The sequence below is a fragment of the Mus musculus genome, chromosome 6 (assembly GCF_000001635.26).
Source record: "Mus musculus strain C57BL/6J chromosome 6, GRCm38.p6 C57BL/6J".
NCBI lineage: Eukaryota > Metazoa > Chordata > Mammalia > Rodentia > Muridae > Mus > Mus musculus.
This window is the reverse complement of record NC_000072.6, coordinates 71,777,115-71,793,699: the sequence shown is the minus strand read 5'-3', so window position 1 is coordinate 71,793,699 and position 16,585 is coordinate 71,777,115. Positions and strand designations below refer to the sequence as shown.

The window sequence follows — 16,585 nt, the reverse complement described above, 5'->3', positions numbered from 1 at the left end:
AGCAGCAAATACTCTTAACCACTGAGCCATCTCTCAAGCCAGTTTTCTACAGGAACGAGGCCCCTGATGAATGAGGTTCATGTTCTCGTAGCTGGTCCTATACCCATGCACTAAGCAGACTGAGTGGGCTAAAAACAAACAAATAAACAAACAAACAGTACATGAAGTTTGGAGAGACTTGTTTGGGCAAGGGCACCTGAGAGTGGGGTTAGGAGGCTGGCGAGAGACTGGTGTTACTGAGAATAGTGTTGGGGTTGGGAGCAAGCAGCTGCCAGGCAATGAACTCGAGTGTGCTCAGAATACAGGGGGAGCCAGTGGGAACCAGAGAATTTGGGACATCAGGGTGGCAATGTGTCTTATTTTCACAATGAAGGAAGAGTGTGGGGCCTCGTGGTTCAGGGACTGTGAATAACAAGGCAGGGCAGACATGGCAGCCCTAGCAGTCAATGCATGGCAGATCCAGGGGCTGCAGCAGGAAAATGAGCAGGGGCCAAGCGCAGGGCAGAGGCATTCAAGCGCAGGGCAGAGGCATTCGCCATCCGGAGGGGGCTGGAGAAGCCGTTTCATTTTATTCAGTAATAAAAAATCTATCCCCACGGATGAGCAAAGCACAGCCACTTGCTAAAATGGAAGGTCTGAGTGTGACAGGGAACAAAAGAAGGCCAGGGCATAAAACAATAACTGAGCAGGTTGTGTTACATATTTAGGAATGCCTATACACATGTGTAATAATAATTAAAGAGAGGCCATGCATTTAAAAGAGTGGGTGGGGGTACATGGGAGAGGTTGGAAGGAGAACAGGAAAGGAGGGAGATGATATAACTATATTATAATCTCAAAAATTATAACAATAATAAGAACAAGAAAACCATAAGCAACCACAACAGAAGGAGTGAGCTGGGGAGGGGCAAGCAAAAGGGGCTAGCACAGGGTTAGATGGCACACTGAAAAGGGGCTAGCACAGGCTTAGATGGCACACTGAAAAGGGGCTAACACAGGGTTAGATGGCACACTGAAAAGTGGCACAGTGAAAAGGGGCTAGCACAAGCTTAGATGACACACTGAAAAGGGGCTAGCACAGGGTTAGATGGCACACTGAAAAGTGAAACAGGCCAATTCTTAACTCACCAAAGATACAAAAACCATATCTCAAGGAAACTAACAGCAATGGCACACAAGGCATGTTGGCTCAGACCTGGGATCCCAGCATTTAAGAGTTGAGGCAGGAAAACTGTCACAAGTTTGAGTCTATCTCCAGCAGCAAAGTTACTCCCCCAAAGCCAACAACAAACATAAACCACAAACAGAAAATGATTTAAATAACCAAATATCTATAGTTAGAACAATTAATCTATAAAAGTGTAAAGTATTTCATCCTTAAGATACCCATGTGTAGAGCAAGCCAGAGCCAACTAAATGATGGGTGCTGCTACTGCCTGTCACATCTAAGTTGGCCACTGAAATCAGTGAAAGAAAAGACAGTGCATGGCCAAAAGGACAGAGTGGGCTTTCATGACCCCCAGCCCAAATAAAACCGGCCAGGGACTAACTCCATCAACATTTCCCAGATCTTGTAAATGTTCTGCAGCAAACATTCTGAGGGAAAACAGCAGCCAGCAGGACATGCCCATTTGGCAAGTGGCTCACTTTCATTCAGAGAAGCCCAGCCAGGGTAGCTCCAATATCACCAGCATCAGGAAGATTTTGAGTGTCAAGGGTTAGGAGAGAGGAGATGAAGATGGCTCAGCACCAAACTAGTCCCGTGCTGGAGGGAACCGCAGAAGCATGGGAACAAGAGCCCTGAGAACAAATCGGAACAGCTGGTCTGAAACCAACAGGCCTCTCATTGAAAACCCCTTAGCCCGGCTCAGGCTATTCCACCTCATTCCTATTTACCTTCCCGGAGGCCTACTTGAGCTGTGCTTGGGAGAACCCCCATCTTGTTATTTGGGAGCTGTCATCTTCTGGAACATCTTCTGGCTGCCACATTTGGGCTCAACTGGGGAAACAATTCTGGCTTTGTATTTTTGAAAAAGCATAATAGCCTGGCAGTGGTGGCACATGCCTTTAGTTCCAGCTTTTGGGAGGCAGATGCAGGTGGATCTCTTGAGTTTGAGGCCAGCCTGGTTTACAGGGCAAGCTCCAGGATAGCTAGAGTGACACAGAGGAACCCTGTCTCCAAAAAACAATGCCAAGGTAAAATATATTCTGTGGTTGAGAGCCAACCATTCAAATATGTTTCTAAGTTCCCACTGCCCCCTTCTCCAGGATCTCACTATATAGCTCTGGCTGGCCTGGAACTTACTATGTAGACCAGTCTGGTCTCAAACTCATAAAGGTCTATTTGTATCTGCTTCCTGAGTGCTGGTATTAAAGGGATATACCACCATACCCTGCTATTCTTTTTCTTTTAAATATGCACACATATGGATTGCATGCAGGTGTACTGGGACATGTGTATATTTGTGTGTGTGTGTAAGTCAGAGGACCTTAGCCTGGTCTGTCTGTCTATCATCTATCTATCTATCTATCTATCTATCTATCTATCTATCTATCTATCTAGATATCTAGATATCTAGATACCTACCTCTACAGAGCTCTGAGTGTCCTGAAACTCATTATGTAGACTAGGTTGGCCTTGAACAACTAGGTTAGCAGCAATCCACCTGCCTCTGCGTCTCAAGTGCTGGGATCAAAGGCATGCACCACCATGTCAGATTCTGGGCTCCTTTTAATTTTGTGAACAAAGGTAGTTTTTTTTTTTGTTTGTTTTTTAAAGATTATTTATCATTATATCTAAGTACACTGTAGCTGTCTTCAGACACACCAGAAGAGAGCATCAGATCTCATGATGGATGGTTGTGAGCCACCATGTGGTTGCTGGGATTTGAACTCAGGACCTTTGGAAGAGCAGTCAGTGCTCTTAACCACTGAGCCATCTCTCCAGCCCCCTTGTTTTGTTTTTTAAACTCTCAGTCTAGTAGTGTTTTAAGTAAGAAGTGGTAAGCATTCTAAGTGAAAGGCACCATGTCCCCATTTCATAAGCAATTTCTCCTTTCTTAGTGGCACTTGAGATAACGACTTCTTGACAATGAAAACTCCCTGCGACATTGCTCTCGGTGGCGTCCGACCTGTCCCATGTTCTCCATGCAACTGTACTTGATGCTGGACATTGTCTGCTGGCCTTCCCCTCCTACAGCTTCCTTTCCTATTGCAGGCTTGCATCCGTCTCCCTTTCCACTTGACACGCATTAGGTGTCAGTGTGGAAAGAATAAGCATATGGACACCCAGCATCTTGCTGCCTGAGTGAAGTGTTTACCATCCTACTCCACTCCCAGACCTTAGGGGCGTTCTATTGGGCATGGCTTGGGATGTGTCCACAAGTGTGGGGCACAGGGGCGGGTGGCACACCCGTGAGGCAAAGTGCTCCAGAGCAGGGCCCCTTTTGAAGAACATGTGTGTGTAAATATGTAAACTAACTGGAAAGAGGGTTTTTGTTTTGTGTTTTGTGGTTTTTTTTTTTTTTTTTTTGAGGTGGGGTTTCATTGTGTACCTCAGGCTGACCTAGAACTCTGTGTAGACCAGGTTAGCTTTGAACTCAAAGATCTGCCTGGCTACACTTTTCAAGTGCTGGGATTAAAGGCATATGCCATTGTACCTGGTTGCTTTGATTTCTTTAGACAGGGTTTCATATATCCAAGATTAACCTCTAACTTGCTAAGTAGCCAAGGATAGATCTTCCTGCCTCCACCTCCGAACCACTGGGATTTCAGGTATGTAAAATCACACTCAATTTTGTGGTGCTAGGAATTTGAATCCAAGGCTTTGTGGATGCTGGGCAAGCATTCTACCATGCCCTACCCCAGCCTAAGAGCGGTACATTTGCTGGGCAGGTTTTAGTACTTTTCCACCACTAAGCATCACCGCTTTATTCCACCCCAGACAGAATCTTTGCAATTTTGATGGCTGAGGGGGTGGATGGGGTCCTGCTTTTCGTTGTTAATGCCCATGACTGTCTTTGCTCAATGGAAGCATGCTTCAAGTGGCAGGCTTTATGGGTGGTAGGGCCACGGGGACCTCACCCTCTTTGTACTTTTGCATCTTGCACAGGAGGCAGTGCAACTGAAAGTCGAGTAACACCCAGCAGTCTCCCGAGACAACCCTGAGGATTCCTCTGGGAACACAGGGCATTCATGACAGTGACAAATGTCTTCAAACCCCAAACAATTTAGGCAGTCTATGTTTTGTATTGTTTTAATATTAGCTGTTAATATTAATTAATAAAATATATTTATATATTGGTTTTTCAAGACAGGGTTTTTCTTTTTTTCTTTTTTCCTCCTTTCTTTCTTTCTTTCTTTCTTTCTTTCTTTCTTTCTTTCTTTCTTTCTTTCTTTCTTTCTTTCTTTCTTTGATACAGGGTTTCTCTGTGTAGTCCCAGTTGTCCTGGAACTCACTCTGTAGACCAGGCTGGCCTCGAACTCAGAAATCCACTTGCCTCTGCCTCCCAAATGCTGGGATTAAAGTCATACACCACTACTGCCTGGAACTTAATAATAAATATTAATATCTAGTTATTTTATTTTACATGTATGAGTGTTTTGTCTGCATGTAAGTATGTGTGTGTACTACATGCATGTCTGGTGGCTGTGGAGGTCAGAAGTAGGTATTGGATCCCCTGGAATTGGAGTTACAGATGTTTGTAAGCCACTGTATGGATGCTAGAAACTGAACCCGGCCCTCAACCTCTGAGCCACTTCTCTAGCTCCTCTCTTTGACTTTGGAAACAGAGTTTCACATAGCCCAGGCTAGCCTCTAGCTCACTACATAGTCAAGGTAACCTCTAGCTCCTGATCTTCCTGCCTCCAGTTCCTAAAGGCAGGATTACAGTTGTGTACCAGATCTGAGAGGTAAGATAGATACTCTCAGAAATGGAACAATTTAAGGCCCTGTGCAGGTTCTGGAGGGACCCACCAAGTCGCAGGGGAAGGCACAAAGAAGTGCAAAGTTTAGCTCCTCTCCCGTCCCCAGAGACCCAGTGCCCACTGTGGAAGTGAAGGTTTTAGTGAGTCAGGCAATTGACAACAAAGCCTCTGGCATAACCACATTTCCCAGGGGTAGTTCAAGAAGAGTTAGTGCTTCCTGCTACACCTCACGTCACACTCAGCCCGCTGACAGCCTCTCCAGCCGAACGTGCTCGACAGCAGGGCCCAGCAGCCCCACCTAAGCATGCCACATGGAGGTCGGGCTGTATTTAGGACAAAACCCTGGATTAACAAAACGGAAAGAGATGAGGATTTCATGAGAGCATCAGTACAAATTCAATTCATTCTCCAGGCATTGACCAAAGGGGGTGGGGACTGAGTAAGTTAGTCACGTGTTAGATGCTGCCAACCAAGCACACTAAAAGGCTCTGGTATGATGACAAAGTGCAGCCAGCCGTGTGTCTGGCATGGAGTCACATGTGTCACGCACAGGTGTCGGGGCAGCAAAACACCTCCCTCTGATCCAGACCAGAGGCTGGTGGGCAGAGATGGCTGCAGAGCCTCTCTACCAGACTGGATCGGTTTGGAGTTAGTCACACCTCTCAACGGGGTTACCTGCCCTTCTCTGAGATCCAAGGAGGAGACAAAATGAAAGATTCGAGCCACCTGATAAAGGGTAAAAAGGGGACAAAAAAAAAAAAGCCATGGGCACAAGCCACCAAGATACTGAAGAGAGCCACGCGGTCCCCATTTCCCTCCCTCCCTCCCTCGCTCATCCACTCAGCCATGCGTTTCTCTGTTCACACACAACAAGCGCTGGTGGGAAGCTGACAAAGCTCCACGAGGTCCTGAAGAGGATCGAACACCGGTCAGTGTGAAGTGGATCCTGCTGCCAAGGACCTCAGTCCGACCAGGGCATCAGGACAGAAATTCCTATAAGGGTACAAACGACCAAGTTGACAAAACATGCACGGTTCTGGGTAGGGCAGCGTGGCTGGCCTGAGTCTGAGCCTCACACATTGGCTCACAGTTGTGCACAGTGAGGGCCGAGGCCCCGGAAGCAAAGGGCAGGAAACAGAGCTCAGTTCTCCACTGAAGGCTTTGGAGTAGTGAGAGAAAAGGAAAGGAAAGAAAAGAAAAGGAAAGGAAAGAAAAGGATGTTAGGATAGTAAGAACCTTCTAGAAACAGTTTGTGGTGTGTGCTGAAAACTAGCCTTAGTATTCCAATATCTTTCTTTCGTGTCATTCATTTTACAGTGGGGGACAGGAATGTCTGGGATAAAGGTCTGTTTCCTGACCTTCATTTTGGAAAGTGCTCTTAATGAGAAATAACAGGCAGAATCAAATGGCCTGGTGATCTCTGTATCAGGCTATCCGGATCATATCTGAATCGAGCATCTCCAGGAAACAGGGGTTCAGGAACTTGGAACACGGAGCTGTAAGGGTAGTTCTCAGTTCGAAGCCCTGCCTACCACGTGAATTCTTCAGAGATATCTCTTCAGCCTTCTTCCACATTTCTGAACTCTCGGGCACTCAGGTAATAAGTCACAGTCATTTATAAAGCTTCACCCCTTCCCACGTCCTTCTCAAGCCTTAACCTTTCAGCATCCCTTCCTTCTTTCCCCTCATCTGCCCTTCTAACATGGACTGTTGTTGCAGGAGCTATGCAAGTGGCTGACTGTTTCTTTTCCCTTCCTGTCTCATCTTTATCTTTCCATGCCTTCTTGCATTACACCTATAGAACGTCCTCTTATCATCCTAGAAATAGCAACTCTGAGTCCTATTTTTAAAAGGTCAGACTGACTGACTGGGAATAAAATAAAGGAATGAGAAAACATAATTCGATTTCCCAGTGAATGATGCCCATCTAGTCAGACAGCAGGCTGTTGCCAAAACTGCCTCCTTGTGGTTACTGGTTACAAAGGCAAAGTTATGTTTCCAGCAGCAAGTCAAGAGAGTGGATGTAGTCTGTGGTGTGAAAAGTGGGCTAGCACAAGGGTGGGGATGAGGAAACAGGAGCTGCTACATGGGTGCTGCTATAGGCAAGAGCTTCCAGCTCTGTTTTTCCGGGAGCCTCGTAAACACAGCTCCAAAGACCTTGGTGAAAGAGAGGAGTATACCATCAAAGCTGGAGTAGCTACAGAAAAAAAGAGTGAAAACACGACCAAGGAACACCTAAGAGTGTTCACAGAGGGCTTGAGGCAGCTGTCCATTAGAATTCCCCTCTGTGATGCCAGTCAATCAAGGAACTCAAGGCCAACTAAGGAACTCAACTCCAGAGCCTCTTAATTTCAATTAATGTATATTGAAACAGACCTATGTAGCAGGTGGCTATTGTATTAGACAGAATAAGGTTGGAGAAATAAAGAGGGGTGTATATATCACATCATCTAAGGTTTTTTTTTTTTGTGTTCGTTTTATTCAATACAGGCTCTCTATGTATCTTTGGATGTCCTGATATTTGCAGTGTAGACCAGGGTAGGACTGAACTCACAGAGATCCCCCTGCCTCTGCATCCTAAGCACTAGGATTAAAGTTGTGTGCCACCAAGACCAGCACATTAATCAGCTTTAATGAGCAATGCAAGTAAAAGCACCGTGAAACAAAGCATTTCAGGTTACTTAAATATTTTTTGAGATCTTATTTATTTTTAATTTATATGTATGAGTGTCTGAATGTATGTCTGTGTATCATGTTTGTGCTGTGCCTGCAGGACCCGCAGAGACAGAAGAGGATGCCAGATCTCCTGGGAGTTATGGATGGTTGTGAGTTGCTACATGGGTGCTAGGAATTGAACCTGGGTCCTCTGGAAGAGTAGCCAGTGCTTTGAACAGCTGAGCCATCTCTCCTTCCCCTTCTGGTTATTTCCTAACACAGAAACGAAGAGAAAGAAGGCACAACCTCTTGGCTCAAGACACTAGAAACCTAGGGGCAGAACTCAACAGTTAAGTAGCACAGAGTGCCAGTGCAGTGGACCTAAGTCCATTTCCCAGCATGCACATCAAATGGCTCGCAACCTCCAGGGGAGCCCTACACCTCCGGCCTTCCGGGGCAATAGCATTCATGGACAAGTACCTACACACAGACACATAATTTAAAATAGAAAATGTTTTTAAGGAAAGAAGCTAATGATCTAATAAAGACCATGGGGTTCTGTAGAAAGGCACACACAAGCACATGAGTGCAAATGTCTATGTGCCCCCCTCCCCCATACACTGCAAACCACCTGGAGAATCTCTAATTCACAGAGTACAAATCTTACTTGCAGCATCTCTCTTCAAAGGCTGACTTTAATAATAGGTTTGGTATAATTAGGACTGTGCCCAGGGCAACTCTTGGGAATTAGAACAACATTGTCTGCCTCTTTCCTTTCCTCTCCTCTCCTCTCCTCTCCTCTCCTCTCCTCTCCTCTCCTCTCCTCTCCTCTCCTCTCCTCTCCTCTCCTTTCCTTTCCTTTCCTCTTTCCTTTTCTTTTTTCTCTTCTCTTCTCTTCTCTTCTCTTCTCTTCTCTTCTCTTCTCTTCTCTTCTCTTCTTTCCTTTCATTTCTACCTTTCTTCTCTTTTTCTTGACAAGATTTCTCCTTGTAGCTCTGGCTTTCCTGAAACTCACTCTGTAGACCAGGTTAACCTTGAACTCAGGGATCCACCTGCCTCTATCTTCTGAGTGCTGGGATGAAAGGCATGCACTTTTCAAGTTAAGCAATGAGTTAAAAGAAAAGTTGGCTTAGCCAGCCTAAGAAGGGACAGGGCCTCGTGTAGGAGCCAGGTTTCAAAGGCACTGAGGTGGCAGGGGTCCGAGTGGTGGCAGAACTTTTGCTCATTTCTTTCTCACGGGGGCCCTCTTGAATGTGAGGATGGGCTCTTCTGGACAAGAACTTCAAGAGTATTGTTTTTGAAAAAGAGAAATTACCAATTCTAGTCTTTAAAAGAGTTGGGATTGTCTTCCTCCTGTGAGGAATCCTGAAGCCAGCAAAGCCACCAAGACACTTATAGGAACAGAGTCTCGGAGAAAATGGCTTGGACGGGGTAAACTCCCTGGGAAGAAAGTTCCCATGGCTGAATTTTTTGTTTTAGTTTTTCTAGTTTCAAGATAAAAAAAATAATAGCACTAACAAGAAATTATGTTTTCATAATGACATAGTTTAGAAGTTGAAGACATTTTTCATTTCTTCATTTTGTATGTATGTATGTGTGTGCGTGTCATGCTCATGCAGAGGTCAACTTTTAAAAAATGTATTTATTCATGTGTTTTATGTATGAGTGCTCTGTCTTCATGCACACTTAGAAGAGAAGACCAGAGCCCATTAGAGAAGGTCGTGAGCCACTACACGCTTGCTGGGAATTGAACTCAGGACTCTGGAAGAATAGTCAAGTGCAAGCGCTCTTAACTACTGCACCACCTCTCCAGGCCGAGAGGGCAACTTCCCAACAGTTGGTTCTTTCTTTTTGCTATGTGGGTTCTGGCATCAAACTCAGGTCATCATAAGCTCAGCAGCAGAAGCCGCTGAGGCATCTTACTGGACTGAGCTCATGCAGGTTTCCGTGCTTCAGGAAGATAAAAACGTCCTCCACAGGCATTCATTTTATTAGGGAAGATGCTCACGGCTCAATATTATTTTTATTTTAAAATTGTTACTTGCATGGGTGATTTGCCTACATGTGTGTCTGTGTACCATGCGTGTACAGGGCCCCTGAGGCCAGAAGAGGGTGCTGTATCCCTTGGGACTGGAGTAACAGACACTTCTAAGCTGTTGTATGCGTGCTGGGAACTGAATCTGGGTCCTCTGGAAGAGGTGCTCTTAACCACTGAGCCATAATGTGGTTTTTCGCTCTTCCATTGATATCTCTGTAGCATCCAGGGAGCCATGGGAAGACGGACCAAAGAGTTCTAGAAGGAGAGAGGACCGGTTCCTCTGGCACATAGCCTGGCAGAAGGATTGGCAGTCCCACTGTGGCACAAACTCATGTTGTACACACCTCTAAACAAACATGCACACTCATGCCACAAACACACACATGCCACAAACATACACACACACATACACAAACACACATACAGGTCTTCTCATCTTCAAGGTTAATGTTCTAAGGTGTTATGTTTGCATCACAGGAAAAATACAGGAAAAAGCTGTTTTAACCTCAGTCACCCATGTTTTCTATTCTGGATGGTACTTCAGGCAGTGACCTATCCAAGGGTGCACGTTTCAAATCACCTGGGGAAGTCATTAAGAACAGAGACCCACAGGCCCGCTCCGCTGCCTGAGGTTCGGATTCAGCAGAACTAAAACTCAAAACTCAAAGCCGCCAAGGTGGTTCAGGCTTGAAAGGCAGATTTCATGACCCACTGGTGAGTCAGTCTCTGAGACTGCTGGGTGTTGTCTGTGGTTGCTATGGAAACCATGCTGCAGCCCTGGGCCTGACTGGATTTTTAGGTTTTATTATTATTATTTTTTAAAGCACATATTGTTTCAAAAATAGAGGACATTATTTTTGGTGGAGATGTGTTTTCTCTTCCTAGACATTTATATTTAGTAAGGAAAAGCAAGGCTCCCACAAAGCAGAAAAATCTCCTCATTTGAAAGCATTAGACAGAAAGTGAAAGTCTTTTCCCACATAAGCTAAAGGAACTGACAAGAAACTATTTCCTGAGGCAAGGTCTAGGCCATCAGGAGCATCCTCCGGGTTTTAGCTGAGGCGAGACGCCTCGTTGGAGGAGTCCTGGGCTCACAGCCATCTTGGTAGTGGAGTGAGGGGATGAGCAGCCAGGAAGGCACTGAGGCTCTGGAGTCCCCAGCTCGAGGCCAACCTGGAAGAGAGGGAGCCTCTGGAAGTTACTGCGGCCTCAGGGCCGAGGACCTGGGTGGCCTCGAGCATCAGGCCACGGCAGAGAAGATGCAGTCGAGAGAGGGACCAAGAGATGGAGTCTGTCACTCTGTTGCAGGGTTGGTTTGATGACTTTAGGGTTTGGTGGACTGTTCTCTTTTCTTTTGTTTAAAAATTCCAACCCAAAGCCGGGCGTGGTGGCGCACACCTTTTATCCCAGTACTTGGGAGGCAGAAGCAGGCGGATTTCTGAGTTCGAGGCCAGCCTGGTCTACAGAGTGAGTTCCAGGACAGCCAGGGCTGTACAGAGAAACCCTGATAGATTTCAGGTCCCCAGGCAGAGTTCCCTTCCAAAGATGCTATCTGGGATCGATCACCATGACTGTTCCTATTACCCCAAGGCGGCCAGGGCGCCTATGTGTAATGGAGTCCCACAGCTCGTGCAACGGGACGGGTTGTGCCTTGACTTAACCAGAATCCTTCCTTCTGTTTCTCCTCCCCTTCCCAGGCCTCTGTAGCACTCCTCCACTTCAGACAAAAGGGACTTTAAAAACCGGAAAAAAAAAAAAGTTATTGTTTGAGATGGCTTCTCACTATGTGTGTGTGTGTGTGTGTGTGTGTGTGTGTGTGTGTGTGTGTGTGTCCCGGCCTGGAACTTGATATGTAAATCAACCTGGCTGGCCTTGAACTCACAGTGATCCACCTGCCTCTGCCTCCCGAGTGCTGGGATTAAAGGTACCAAAACTGGCAGAAGGCTCTTTTGGAACAAGCACTCAGCTCCTGTGCTCTCTCCAGCAAACGCTCTCATCATGCCTTTCCTTGTTTCCTAGCACAGGGAAGCCATCTTGGATGCCCGCTGGTCCTCAGCATCCTGCATCCTGCCACCTTTTCACAACCCAGGAGCACCGAGGTGTGAATCCATCAGCCTGTCCCACACCCACCCATGGCTCTGTCACATCTGACCCCAAGATAACCCTTCAGGACTTATCACTTCTCCTTTGCTCTGCTAGATTACCTCTCAGCCAGTGGGTTTTCCAAACAGTGGTGTAACTGCTGGCTGACACCTCCAGCCTGGGTCTGCATCCCAGGGAAGGGAACACTAAGGAGATCTGATGAATTTACTCTAAGAGAAGATGTCTGACTATTTCAGTTGTTCAGGTCCACGAGCATAGCAATCCACACAATGATAAAGTCTCATGTGAGAAGAAACCAGGAAGGGACATAAGAGAACTCCCCCCCCCCCCAGGCCAGATGAAAATGAGAAAGAAGTAATGACTGCATCACAATTGTCCACTGGCCCTGTTTTTTTTTAACCTCCTCCACTTTATTATGCCAGTTATACACACATATCATCATCATCGTCATCACCACCATCATCATCACCATTCCACTCACTCTAAGACCCCGAATCCCTTCTCAGGATGTGATGGACCACGTGAACAGGGACGATCTCTCTCTACCTGTCCACTTTGAGTTTAGATGATTCTACTGGTGCACCCTGGGAAACAGAATAAAGACGTCTTTTCCCTCCCCTTTTCCTATTTTCTTCTCTCACACCTCAGTTTCAGGTAGATTAGAATGTTCCCCCCTCCCCCAAGATTATTTTATTTTTAATTATGTGCATGTCTGTGTGAGGATCTGTGCACATGAGTGCGGGTACCCCCTCTTGGAGCTGGAGATACAGGCAGTTGTGAGCTACCTGACTGTGGTGGGGACCAAATGAGTCTTCTGCAAGAGCAGCATGCGCTCCTAACTGCTGAACCATCTCTCCAGCCTACCTGTGATCCACAAGGAGTTTCAAGGGCTCTGGGAAAGTTCTGCTATCACACATGTATGAGTGTATATACACTTGCATATATATAAAGGAGAATGCCCTGAAGGAAAAAGTCACCATCGTCCTCCCTCATACCTTTAAAGGGACTTAAAAAGATAAATATTAAGAGTTGCCAGTTGGCCTTTATCCTCTCCTGTGCAATCTACATAAGTGACAGCCAGAGGCAACTGGGGGACTGAGATGTTCACCAGCCACGGGAGCCAGGACCCTGTGGTACTATACCTTGGAGGCAGCCATCACAGCTGCAGTGGCTGCCACATTCAAGCCCCGCTTCCCAAAGTGCACAAGGGCGTCATAGCTTCGATCTTTTGCTTGGACCAGGCAGTCATCGATTTCCTGTCGGAGAAGAAGCAGAGGCGCACTGAGTTGGCAAGTTCAAATACTTCTCTTCTCCTCCTCTCTTCCCAAGCACTGGGCTTGGCAGCTTGCCTGGTGGGTGACTCTCACTGGCCTGAAACACCATAGACATTTTGAATATATGTTCATAGATAGGAGGGTGGAGGAAGATGGGTTAGCTATTGCCAAGTGCGAAGGGGAATTCTGAATAAGTAAGCATCCAATAATAACTCACTGACCTAAGTCCTGGGTTATCTCTAAAGGTCCTCTCAGTCCTAGGGATGCAGACAATCCTGCTTTTCCCCGAGAAGCTGCTCCACAAGACAGACAGCATCCAGCATGCTGGGATACCGAGAACAAAGCTTCAAGCTCTGACCTCAGCTAATCGGTGGCAAAACTTGGGGGTTTATTTTGTTTGGGTTTGTTCTATTTTTAAGATTTATATTATGTTTAACAGTGTTTTGTCTGCATGTATGTAGGTGCACCGTGTGCATGCAGTGCCTGTGGATAGCAAAGAGGGAGTCTGATTCCCTGGAACTATAGTTACAGTTGGTTATGAGTGCTAGAAACAGAACCCAGGTCCTCTGGAAGAGCAGCCAGTGATCTTAACTGCTGAGCCATCTTGCTGTGAGTTGTCCTGATGCTGTTCGTATTCTGATGTTAATTCTGCAGGTGATCTCATTGTCCCCATTTTATGTGGTTAATAAAGGCTAGAGCCTGTGATTGGGCAGTGGAGGGGAAAGGTGGAAGTGTGAGAGTGGGGGCAGAGGGAGAAGGAAAGAGGACGAGAAGGGAAGGAGGAGGAGAGAGGAGGAGGAAGCCATGATAGAGCAGAACCAGGTGGCCAGGAGAAACCACAAGTGGCAAGGGGTCTTATAGCTGGGGAATAAGTTAGTATGTTATATCTGCCCAATCTAGGTTTATGACTTATAATTATAATAACTGGATTGCATGTTTTTTATATGGGCTTATTGGGGTTGGAAATTCCAGCAATACATCTCTCCAGACCCTCTTAACAGTTTTCTCTTCTAGAAACAGACAGTAATGATGGCACTTCACTTGCGGTGCATGGCGAGGGTTAACAAGGTGAGCACCTTGGCTACCACACATGACAGTCTCCATCATCTTCATCTTCAAGACAGATGATGGAAACCTTGCAATTTTCTCATTCTGGTATTCTGAGATACTGCCCCATGTGAGCAATGATAGGAGGAATTGGGTAAAGAAAGAAACAGGCATTATTTTGGTGGAGAAGGGACATAAGTTTAACAGATGCTGAAATAAAGGAAATTAAAGTCTTCCAGTGTAGCAAGATGGGAAACAGCACGGAGGTCTCCTGACCAAAGCGAGGTGCAATACTGCAAATTCAGCTTGGGTCTGGATCAACTCTACTGTTTACTTCTTTGTTTTACACCTTTCGTTGTCCTGAGAAGGTGGGTGTATGGTAGTCACAGTGGTTCGTTTAACAGTTCAGTAAGACTTGTGGCCTCAGTCTTGTTTGAAGCTCTGCTCCCATAGTGAGTTTCCTTTGCTTTGAGGTCTGGGGTTGGGGCGGGGGGTTGGGGTTGGGGGGCTCAGGCAGCCCCAGCTGCTATCCCTCTTCACAGCCTCCCCAGGAGGGCCCAGGCTCTGTGATCCAGCAGACTAAGGAGTGATTCTTGGCAGCTCTTAAGACACCACTTTCCCTCCAGTGGACAGGATACAGCTTCAAAGAAGACAACATTTGGGGAGAAGGAGATGAGCAAGTGAAGAGGTATCTAGATCTCTAACCCCCACCTTTCTGAGGTGGAGGGGGGGCAGCTGTGGGCTTGGTTCCAAAGGTGCTGTTGAGGGCTGGCCAGAAGTCCAAAGCATTGAACTTCAGAAAGTACAGACACTAGTGAACCAGCAGGAGCTAACTCTGTGTTTGTTCATTTCTTGGTGTTGTGAGAGATTCCTGACAAACTCAGGAAAGAGTGTTTTTCCTCCTTGGTGGTTTGAGATGGTGTAGTCCACCATGTTGGGCAAGACACGTTGGTGGGAGCTGCTCAAAGTCATAGTGGTAGGAACATGTGGCCACTATTTCTTATATGGCACAACCAGGAAATAGAGGTCTCAGTATATGAGGACCAGAGGCAAATATAAACTTGAATTCCTGCCCCACAACCCACATTTGCCCCTTAGGCCCCATGTTTAAAAGATTTCACAGCCTCCCAACACAGCACTACAAACTCTTCAAACCCAAGAGACTGGAGGCAGAGAAGTTCCTATTCAAAACGTAACAGGTACCTATTTTATTTTAAAGAATTCTACTACACAATTAGGTTAGAAAAATAATGCAATTAATGAAGTATATACTGCTAGGATCATTTAGCCCGGTAATCCCACTCTTGGGAATTCATTAAGACAAAAGAAGGATCTGAATGAGTGGTAGTGCTCAGGGCAGAGTTGCCTGTAACAAGAACATTGGAACAATCTCAGTATTTAGTAGAAGAAAACAGTTCTGTTGCTCTGAGTCACTAGGCCATGACTCATTCCTATTCGTTTATGTGGTACGTGTGCTGTATGCTCGTGTCTGTGGGGTGTGTATGCACTCATGTGTGCACATTGCGTGTCTCCTCTACTGCTCTCTACTAAAATAAATATTTTAAATGTACAGTTATTTAGGTGTGTGTATACAGCCTTGGTGCATGAATATTACCTGCAAGAGTCAGTTCTCTTTCTCTCCCATCTGGGTTCTGGGGCTCAAACTCAGGTTTTCAGGTTTGGTGGCGAGCATATGTATCCTGTGCACCATTTAGCTGGCCTTCTACCTTAGCTTTTGAGGCAAGGTCTCTCATTGAACCTGGAGCTCACCATGTTGGCTAGCCCAGCCGACACTGAGCCCCTGGCATCTGTTTGTGTCTACCACCCCTCCCCACTTCCCACCCTGCCTGTCTACATGCTGCTGGGCTTATAAACACAGCTCCTCATGCTTGCACAACACTGAGCCATCTTCTTGAATGCAACTATTTTATTTATATTAAGAATGTATTTATTTACCTAGAGATAGGATTTCAAGTAACTCAGGCTGGCCTGGAAGACAACTTAGGATGTCCTTTGAACTTTTGCCTCCACCTTCTAAGTGCTGGGATTGCAGGTGTGTGCCACCGTGCCTGGTTCTAGACAGTACTGGATGTTAAACCCCTGGCTCTGTGATGCTAAGCAAGCATTCCACTAGCCGAGCTACCTTCCCAGTCCTCTATGCTGAGTTTTTGTTTCTCTGTTTCTCTGAGATGGGCTCTTCTTTTATTTATATTATATATCTGAGTGTTCTGTCTTCATGCACACCAGAAGAAGAAATCAGATTCTGTTACAGATGGCTGTTAGCCACAATGTGGTTGCTGGGAATTGAACTCAGGACCTTTGGAAGGGCAGCCAATGCTCTCAAGCACTGAGCCATCTCTTCAGCACAAGACCAACTCGTCTTATGCTAGCTGCACTGCTCTGGAAGTCCTTAGCTCTGTAAATTTCCCTCTCTTGTTCTTACCAAGGTCTGGGACTGCATGCCTGTGTACCACTGTTCTCAGGCTAAATTTGACAACTATTGAAAAAAGAGTCTATATAAAGTGGTTAACAGTACATGTAG

General features: G+C 46.1%; 1 protein-coding gene across 2 annotated transcripts in view; it reads right to left on the bottom strand.

Moving 5' to 3' along the window:
* Reep1 (receptor accessory protein 1) overlaps window positions 1-16,585 on the bottom strand; it is a 103,282-nt gene that overhangs the window by 17,011 nt on the left and 69,686 nt on the right. For both annotated transcript variants that reach the window (XM_030255495.1, NM_178608.4), the window contains exon 5: window positions 12,865-12,978. In XM_030255495.1, the coding sequence (XP_030111355.1) occupies window positions 12,865-12,978 (114 nt within the window). The remainder of the gene's footprint in view (window positions 1-12,864; window positions 12,979-16,585) is intronic.